This window comes from Myotis davidii, unplaced genomic scaffold (assembly GCF_000327345.1).
Source record: "Myotis davidii unplaced genomic scaffold, ASM32734v1 scaffold118, whole genome shotgun sequence".
Lineage (NCBI taxonomy): Eukaryota > Metazoa > Chordata > Mammalia > Chiroptera > Vespertilionidae > Myotis > Myotis davidii.
The window spans coordinates 2,705,798-2,716,317 of record NW_006290441.1 but is presented as its reverse complement, the minus strand read 5'-3'; the positions used below and the strand labels follow the sequence as shown (position 1 = coordinate 2,716,317).

The 10,520-nt window shown below is 40.7% G+C and overlaps 1 protein-coding gene across 1 annotated transcript in view; it reads right to left on the bottom strand.

Moving 5' to 3' along the window:
• Positions 1–10,520, bottom strand: part of DENND5A (DENN/MADD domain containing 5A) — a 47,951-nt gene that overhangs the window by 20,343 nt on the left and 17,088 nt on the right. Inside the window, exons 6-10 of the mRNA XM_015563742.1 lie at positions 10,199–10,414; positions 9,019–9,253; positions 5,325–5,475; positions 3,091–3,184; positions 2–121 (exon numbers count right to left, since the gene is read on the bottom strand). Of these exons, the coding sequence (XP_015419228.1) occupies positions 2–121; positions 3,091–3,184; positions 5,325–5,475; positions 9,019–9,253; positions 10,199–10,414 (816 nt within the window). The remainder of the gene's footprint in view (position 1; positions 122–3,090; positions 3,185–5,324; positions 5,476–9,018; positions 9,254–10,198; positions 10,415–10,520) is intronic.

The window sequence follows — 10,520 nt, the reverse complement described above, 5'->3', positions numbered from 1 at the left end:
ATTCCTTCAGCAGGCCCTCTACAAACTTCCAGTTGGTTTGGGCAATCACTGACGGGGAGAGGTTGGACAGTTTGGGCTGGCGGATGGTGCTGCCCATATTCCTGGCTTCTTGGATGTACTTCTACAGCAAACAGAAAAACAAAGACTCTATCCATGCACACCAAAGATCGGCGACCAGTACTGGTGAGTGCCTGAAGAGGGCACTACCACCCAGCGCTTTCTTACTGCTTCTTTCCAAGGCTCAGATAAAATTGGGGCAGAAAGTTTAAAATGTAACTCTGTAGCCCTGGCTGGGTAGTTCAGCTGGTTACAGCATTGTCCCTATACCCCAAGGTTGCAGGTTCAATACCCAGTCAGGGCACATATACAAGAATCTACCAGCGCATGCATAAATAAGTGGAACAACAAATAGGTGTTTCTCTCTCTCTTTAAAAGCAATCAAAGATTTTTTTCCAAATGCAATTCTATATAAAAGGGAAAACCTGAGAAAATATGAATTCTGCTTTCTCTGATGTAAAGTACTTCGTAACTGCTGTAATTACCTTTTCTTTAAAGATACAAAAAAACATAGCTGCAGCTTGTATAGATCAGTTTGTCAAACCAAATCTCAGAGTATTACTGAAAAAAATCATTTTACCTACTAAGCTGGGAGGAATTTAACTCTTCTGCCTATATCAAAGATAACTACTGTTGTCATCATAAAGTATAACAACCTTGCACAAAACAACAACTGTATTTTCTGCAAAGTGCTGGTGATTCTCCACATGCTGTTTGTTTTAACACAGAATGCATATAAATGCAGAGAACTGCACTCTGACATCCTCTCTGTATTCCAGGTCACAACAAACACTTTTACCCCAGGCTTCCTTCTTCCCCCATATTTATCCCAGTAGAACATTTCTGTCTGGCCCCTCAATCTGCCCTTACTACCAATCCCCAAGGTTAGCTTCAATTACTACCTGGACTGCTACCTGCCTCCTAACTTGCTAGCTATGTAGCTACTTCTAATACCTCCCTCCTCCAAACATTCTGCCAGTCTTCATTACACAACAATCACAAAGCTTTTGGTCCTGTATTTCCTCTACTTAAAATATTTTTCTTTTTTTTTCTTTTTTTTAAAAAATATATTTTATTGATTTTTTACAGAGAGGAAGGGAGAGAGATAGTTAGAAACATCTATGAGAGAGGAACATCAGCTACCCAGGTACCGCAACCCAGGTACATGCCCTTGACCGGAATCGAACCCGGGACCTTTCAGTCCGCAGGCCGACGCTCTATTCACTGAGCCAAACCGGTTTTGGCTAAAATATTTTTCTTTGTCTCTATAACAATCCTATCATCCTCCAAGGCCTCAAACAGATTTTGACTCCACCAAAAAGTTTTGTTTGATGACTACCCCAGGTAGAACTGATATCTGCTTTCTCTAATCAGTGATCACACACTGGCTTGCCTCTTATATGACCCTTTAACAAGACTCTTCTACTAAAGTTATTTGTGTACCTGACTTTGCTCCCTTAATAAACTGGTAGTCCCTGAGGACAAGGCTAACTTCTTGTCATCTTTATATTTCAAAGTGCTTACGACAGTGATTTTGACCAAGAAAATGTGCTCAATAAATACTGCTGAAAGAAGTAATCTGGAGGTGAGGTGGAAAACCCAGGGGAGACTTTAAAAATAACACCAATTCCCAACACCCCTTACAGCACACTCGAAAAACTCTAAGCACAACTGTATCCTATAAAGCAGCAGTTAAAAATTTATAACCATACCTTGTGATTTTAATATATTCCTTTAAAATATAGCAAAGGCAAAACATGTAATTTTCCCATTCACTGAGGTGCCAAAAACATATGAAAACAATATGCTTTATTAGGTTTCATATGTATATAACACAATTTGCAAGGTATTTTCTCAAAGGGAAGTTCCTGAAACAGGTTTCTGAAGGTTAAATTCCCATTTTCACAACTTCTCTGCAACTGAGTCAGGCAGGCAGGGTTTCCAAATTGAGTTTTATAACTAAAAGCTTTACTGGGAACAAGTTATAGTAGAGCTGAAAACTCAGCCTATAAGCAATGAGGACTCAGGAGGTCAATTCAAGAAGCCTCAACACCCCAGGCACCTGAAGATAACATTCCTCTCCTTTGCTCCTCAAAGAAAAAAAAGTCAAGATTATCTGTTTTAAATTATGATACATAAAAAATAGGGGGAAAGTACTCTCTCCTCCCAGGATCCGATATTGAAAGCATTGACCCAAGTTCAGCTTTTCTTCCTTCTAATTCTAACAAAATTAATTCTTCACTACCATAGCACACACAAAAGAAGCCTCACAAATTTTAAAAGGATTTCTCCCAAGTCTCAGGCTCTCATCTCCTGAGGTTCTGTCACACTCCCCCAGGAGTATTATGTATGAGGAGTACTGAAAGGACAGTGAAAGGCTCTCTTCTAAGACTGCCATCATTCCTGAGTCGGCTGCAAACAGGGCCTGGCACAGAGAGAGGACCTACATGGTTAGTGGCTGGCTGTCATGTGCAAAACATCATACATCCTGGATTTGTCCTAACGTAGGCCCAGTATCAGGTATCAGGAACTACTCTATTATTAACCCTTCTTTACGGGGAGAAGTCTCTAAATGTGGAATAGAGGCGACCCCAACAGTCTGCACAGACAATCTCTGCTTAGACCCCATCCCTGTAAGTAACTTCCCTACAACAAATCCCATTATAATCTATAGTAGGGGTGGGGAACCTTTTATCTACCAAGGGCCATTTGGATATTTATAACATCATTCTCAGGCCATCCAAAATTATCCACTTAAACTTAGCTGCTATATTTGGTCAAACATGTAATTAACTCACCCCTAATGCCTTGACAGGGCCAGACCAAATGATCTCATTGGTCTTATACAGCCCGAAAGCTGGATGTTCTATAGGGGTGGCTGCTTTGTTTTTTGGCCTCAAATAACCTTCTTGGTTCGGTGGTCACTGTACTGTTAGAACACTTGAATCAGACCAGAGGTCAAAAAAATAGGAAAGAGAAAGAGAATGTAGCATGATAATAGGCCCATTTCTTGTCAATCATAAGGTGGCCTACCTCTCTCTGGTCATTGTCTAAACGCAGGTGTTCTGTGTGCTGCTTCTGCCGATCTTTCCGCCTCCACTGGGCAGGGGCATTCCTTTTTGTCCATCTAAAAGAATCAAAACAGGCAATTAACAATATCCCAGTAAAAAGTAAGGTCAGCCCTGGCCAGTGGCTCAGTGGTTAGAGTGCTGGCCCACATACTCCCCATGTCAAACTCAAAAGCTAACACGGGCCATAAATCAAGGTTTAAAGTTTATGTGGCCCCATAAAATAAGCATGTCAAACTCAAAGGCTAACACGGACCAAATAAACAAGGTTTAAAGTTTATATGGCCGCAAAAAAAAAAAAAGCTTCAATTCATAGAAAACGCGTAATGCAAATAAACCTATTTTTCTTGTTCTCCAAAAGTGGAATATTTCTTGTTGCACACACCAAACAAGTCAGTACAAGACTAATGACATGGCAATCGGCTGCTAAAATATTCGCTGCTGCCTTAGGCGATTTGGCTCAATGGATAGAGTGTCAGCCTGCGGACTGAAGCGTCCCAGGTTCGATTCCAGTCAAGGGCATGTACCTTGGTTGCGGGCACATCCCCAGTGGGAGATGTGCAAGAGGCAGCTGATTGATGTTTCTCTCTCATCGATGTTTTTAACTTTCTATCCCTCCCTTCCTCTCTATAAAATATCAATAAAAATATTTTTTAAAACATATAAAATAAAATATTCACTGCTAATAATGGAGAGAAATGGTGTACCTGTGTGTAAGGCATGTAAGGGAAATGAATGCAACACAATTATAGTAATCAGTCATTAGCAAATGCTGTAGTTCATTTATATATATAAAAGGCTAAGTGGCCGACCATACATCTGTCTGACCGGCCGGTGCATATGACATGCATTGGCAATTTAAAAATAAACATTGACTCGTGCATGTGTGATACATATAAAGCTCACGCTGGTGCCAATCGCACACGTGTTTCAATCTGTCATTGTTGATCCTGAATTTGGTTTTTACCCTTTGTTCTCCCTTCGTGATCTACAATAATAATCTGCTTCGTGTTGGTATTTACTGCTGTGTTACAATTACCTGAAAGAGAAGTTGGGGTGCTTCACTGGGCTGGTGCTTCACTTTTAGCTAAATCAGAAAGCAGATCTAGTTAAGCAAGTTTATTCTGTATATATAAAAGGCTAAGTTGACTCGCACATGGGCAATACATATAAAGCTCTTGCTGGCGCCAATCGCACACATGTGTTTTGACCTGTCATTGTTGATTGGGAATTTGGTTGACATTTGTGTTATAGAGAAAGGGAGAATAGTGATATTAAAATATTTCTTCTAATTAATTTCCTTTCAATGTGCATGAATCTATGCACCGGGCCACTAGTTATTAATAATTATGTATAACAGGATATTGTGAAAATTAAGTTACATACTGTTATATTGGCTGGGCTGTGAGTTTGATATGCTTGCACTAAAGGGTTGTGGGTTCAATTCCCAGCCCAGTTGGGGCATGTGTGGGAGGCAACCAATCAATGTGTCTCTCTTACATCTCCCTCTCTTCCACTCTCTCTAAAGATCAATAGAAAAAATAGCCTCTGGTGAGGATTAACAACAAAAAAATTCTTTTTTAAAAAAAAGTAAGGTCAACTGACAGAAGAAAACTGGAATGTCTAGGGACCAGTGCTGGACACAGAAAACCACCAAAGAGTCACCAGAGATAGCTCAGAGACCTTGGGGAAGAGCAGCTTAAAGATCAGTGAGTGGGCAAGAAAAATAACTCCCCAGGGAACACAGACATATCTCTCTTCAAACATTTACATCAAGTTCACATGCAGATCCAAACTATACTCAGCTCTGTCTGAGCTTTGTTATATTCATCTCCAAACTTAACTAAAGACCAGTATTACTAAGTTACCTACTTCCAGTTCAGACTCCATTTCAACTACCACGTACTGGAGATAAAATGCCAGTTACATGTTGTATGGGATTTAGTCATGAGATCATTTCAAACCATTTGCAGCCTGGCTTTTTGCAGGTCCTGGGCATGTGGAGCTATCCCAATTGGCACAGTGGAGACAGGAGCTGATGAAACTCTGTCACCCATTTTCTTGTTCAAAAAGTGAAAAACCTGGAGAGTTTTGGTCTTCTCTGTATTTGCTTTATAAAATTCAGGGGTCTTCTACCAGCTCAGGCCCAGATATTGGATGGTTAGGGAGCTGAATCAGCGAATCCCGGGGTTGACTCACTTGTTGCTGGCAGGCCCAATGGAAAGCACATCAGACTGCAACTTTGGGAAGAAACCTGGTTCATACTTCCCTTGTCCAATCTTCATGTCAAGTAAATGGGGGTGAACCGCAGTATGGTCTATTTTTGCCAGACGCAGCTCAATTGCTTTCTCTAGATAAGAAAAAAAAATTCAAACTCTTAAAAAATATACCATATTCTGGGCCATATAACACTCAATAAATTTAAAACAATTTGAATAATACAAAATATGTCCTCTGACTACAATAATCAAGAACATCTTAAAACTGAATAACACACTTCCAAATAACCCACCATCGAAAAAATCAAAAGGGAAATAAGAACTGAATAAAAATAAGAACACAAAATATAAGAATTTGTAGTATGTCATTATTACTTGTAAGAAAATTTATGGCACTAAACGCCTATCTTAGAAAAAAGAAGAAAGGTCTCAAATTAATGACCGTGGCTTCCACCTTAAAAAACTAGAAAAAAGACGAGTACATTAAATTCAAAGTACAAGAAAGGAAATAATAAAGGCCAGAGTGAAATCAATGAAATAAACAGACAAATTAATAAATCCAAAACTGTTCTTTCAGAAGATCAGTAAAACTAATAAACTTCTAATCAGACTGATAAAAATAGAAAGGAAAAAACACAAATTACCAAAATCAGTAATGAGAGAAGTGACAGACTCTACAGATATTAACACAGGACATACTACAAAAAAACTTAATGCCAACAAATTTGACAATAGGTAAAAGGGACAAATTCCTTGAAGGATGCAAACAGCCAAAGCTCATTCAAGAAGAAATAGCTCATCCGAATAGCCCTATTTTTTAAACTGAATCAATAGTTTAAAATCTTCTCACACAAAAAAACAACAGCAACAAAAAAAAAAACCTCCAAACCCAGAGGACTTCACTGATGAATTCTGCCAAACATCTAAAGAAAAAGTAGTAACAAGCTCTTCTGGGAAACTGAAGAGGAGAGAATACTTCCTAACTTTTCTTTCAGGCCAACATTATAGTGACACCAAATCAGACAAGGTATTACAAACAAACTATGAGCTGATATCCTTCATGAGCATAGATACAAAAATTCTAAACAAAACTGCAGTAAATTGAATTTAATAATATACAAAAAAATACATCATAATCACATAAAGACTTTATCTCAAGAATGCAAGGTTAGTTTACTAGTACACCTTTAAAAATCAATAAATTGCCATATTAACAAACTAAGACTAAAAACCACACAATTATCCCAATAAAAGCCTTAACCAAGAGGGCTGTCATCTTAATGAAAGAACTGAATTGAGAACTGAAAGGTAAAGATAGAAGGCTAGAGAATGTACTCAATGAAGGCAAATGAAGGCAGGACTTTGTCCAAACTGTCACCAGTTGTATCTTCAAAACTTAGAAAAATTCGTATCCTCAGGTGAAGGTTAAAAATAAATTTAAAAAGCTATATGTTTAAAACCTAGAAAAATGCTTGACATGTTTATTCAGTACATATATTTGTGAGCACTTACCATATGTTAAGCATGTAGTAGGTATCTATGTACACTAATAGAAGAGAAACATGCAAATTGGTGTCACTCCACTATACCCACCAGCCAATCAGATGAGTATGCAAATTAACCCAACAGAGATGGCGGTTAATTTGCATACACAGGTGCAGAGCGAAGACTGAAGGCTCTGGCCTGAGTGAAGGCTGAAGACTGAAGAGGCTTGGCTTCAGCGGAGAAGCCAAGCAGCCACGGAGCTGGAGGCTTGGGATGCCCCCAGCAATGGAAGAAGCCAAGCTTCCAGCCCACCCTGGCCGCCACTCAAGGGAGAGAACAACAGCAGGCGTAGCCAGGAGCCTGAGAGATCAACACAGGGGCACCTGCTCCAAGCCTCCACACACGGGGCAAATGCTCCGAGCCTACATGGTGCGGCTGGGGGCAGGCCCCTAGTGGACACACACACACATGCACGCGCACACACACACACACACAGGGTGCCTGCTCCAAGCCTCTGTGGCGCGGCTGGGGGCAGCCACCAGTGAACACACACACACACACACACACACGGGGCACCTGCTCCAAGCCTCTGCTGCCAGACTGAGGCATAGGCCCGCTCCAGGAGCGTGTCTAAGCCGTCAGTAGGACATCCACTGAGGGCTCCTGGACTGTGAGAGGGGGCAGGCTGGGCTGAGGGACCCCCACTCCCCTGCATGAATTTCATGCACCGGGCCTCTATAATATTTAGTAAATGAATGAACAATATAAACAAAATAGCCACAAGGACACTGAACATCCTATAAGAAAGTGAACAAACTACTTAATCTGCACCTCAAACTGAGACTATTCTCTAGCTAAACTCATCTAGATGGGGCTTCTATGAACAAAAAGGCCTTTTCAATCATGCATGTAGCAAACCACTTTTTAAAAAATGTATTTTTACTGATTTCAGAGAGGGGGGAGAAGGAGAGAGAGAAACATCAATGATGAGAGAGAATAATTGATCAGCTGCCTCCTACATGCCCCCTACTGGGGATCGAGCCCACAACCTGGCATGTGCCCTTGACTGAAATTGAACCCAGGACCCTTCAGTCAGCAGGCTGATGCTCTATTCACTGAGCCAAACCAGCGAGGGTTAGCAAACTACTTTTAACATCTGTCATAAATACAATGCTAGAAGTTGGGGCAAGAAAATAAGTAAATACAGTCTCTGCTCTTAAGTTGTTCCCTATTAATGACAGCTCAAAAGAACAGAGATTACAGAGGGGAGGTAAGAACAAAGCACCACAGGATAGAGGAGGAATCCACCAACTCAGCCTGAGGGCATCAGAGAAGGCTTCACAGAGGAGACATACCAGGTAAGTTTTTGTGGCAACACTATCAACTGCTTACTCATAACTCATTTGCTCCTTCTTTCTTGCTAATAAAACTCCGACACTGTTCAGGGTAACTGTACATCCAATTCACTACTCCCTTTCAGTCTTTCTTGCACTTAAGTATAGTCACATAACATGGTTCTGGCCTATGAGACAACAGAAAGCTTTGGCTGATAGCAGCCTCCCCTCTTCTTACCCTGAATATGAACATAAAAAGCCTCTTGTAGGCCAAGCCGGTATGGCTCAATTGGTTCAGCACTGTCCCATTCACCAAGATGCAGGTTTGATTCCTGGTCAGGGCACATGCTCAGGTTGTAGACAGGGGGCATGCAGGAGGAAGCTGATTGATCTCTCTCTCTCTTCTCTCTCTCTCTCTTCTCTCTCTCTCTCTCTAAAATAAAATGAATAAAAACATATTTTTTAAAATTCCCAGCATGAATATAAGTCGACACACTAAGGATAGCTGGGTAAAGACAGAACCTCAGTTCCTGATTACACTGTCGAGCAGCTGAACCAACACCAGCAACCACCAATTCTGCATTTCTTGCTAATCTGGGGAACATACCTCATGTTTCTAGCCTACTGCTAATTAGATTCTCTTCTCTATTACCTACAGCAGGACCCATTCCCAATTGACACAGTGTTAAAGGATGAAAAGAGCTAACTAGGCAAAAAAGAAAGGAAAGAGCATTTCAGACTATGGGGAAAACTTAAGCAAAAGCAGAAACGGAAAGAAGCTGGCATGTTTGGGAGCAGGGACACATTAGTGACATAATCCAAGAAGCTAGAAGTACAGCAACAAGGAGGCCTCACCTGCTTCATCCACAGTGGTACACTTCTGGTACATGGATGTGCGGAGAGTAGGCGTCCGAACATTCAACAATCTGATCTTATCTACTCGGGAATCAAACACCCGGAGCACAGGGTCTTTATCATCATCATCATGAAACATAATTTTATTGTCAATGAAAGAAGCAAACATCTGGGTCTCCAGGAATCTTGAGAGAAAGGGCAAGTAGGGCTCAGGCTGATCTGATAGAAAAGATGCCTGGTGAGACAAGGAAACAGTCATCCATCAACAGAGAAGAGGAAAAAGGGAAAAGGGTATGTCACCTTTAACCAGCAAAGGCAACATACCCAAAGGATCTAATGGGATAATTCGCTGAAGCTTCCTAGGTCTTTATGAAAAGCCAACAGCAAAATCTCTTCATCATTTTTTTTAAACAATGAAGGTAAATCACCTGATACTAAGAACCAGCACTCTGTTCTAAAGCAACAAGACCTTGCATTTTATCAGCACCAGAAGGATCATGAACTTGTTTCCCACATTTAATCCCCACATTTAATCTTGAACAACATAGGTTCGAACTGCACAGGTCCATTTATACATATATATTTTTCAATAAACATACAATTGGCCCTCCATCCTAAATTTTGCATTTGTGGAGTTAAACAACTGCCGATCGAAAATACTGTTGGGAATCCATGGATGTGGTGGGCTGACAGTATGCCTTTTTCTACATCATTTTTAAACTGGCCGGCGTGGCTCAGTGGTTGAGCGTCACCTATGTACCAGGAGGTTATGGTTCGATTCCCGGTCAGGGCACATGCCTGGGTTGTGGGTTCGATCCCCTCCCCAGTTGTGGGGCATGCAGGAGGCAGCCAATCAATGATTCTCTCTCATCATTGGATGTTTCTCTCTCTCTCTTCCTCTCTGAAATCAATAAAAATATTTAAAAATAAGTAAATAAAAATGGGACTTGAGCATCTGCAAATTTTGGTATCCATGGGGTCCCAGAATCAAGCACCAACAGATACCAAAGGACATCTGGAGTTTTGGAGGAGACAAAAGTTATAGGCAAATTTCTGACTATGAAGGAGATTGACACCCCTAACCCTCACATTGTTCAAGGGTCATCTGTATTATGAAAGAAAAACTCATTATCAGTTAAATCTTCATTCCTCACCCTCCTCCCCAGCAGATTACACTCACTTTATCAAAGTTTTGCATCTGTTCCCTGTTATTAAACCACGACTCCTTATCCTGGCTGGGCTGAATGACAAACACCTCATAATCTGCAAACATCTGAGTGAAACGATTTGCAAAAACTTCCCGGATCTGAATGTTTAGTTGGTAAATCCTGAGTTCTTCTTCATCACACTGAACTTTCAGATCTTTATTGCTGCTGGGGTCTTCCCGCACTTCCAACTATAAAAAAAGAGAAATGACAATTGAGAACACATAAGCTTTTCCTTTTATCCCTAAAAAATGCAACTGGTTCGTTCCTCTTCCCTTCCCCCTTATCATTTACTTT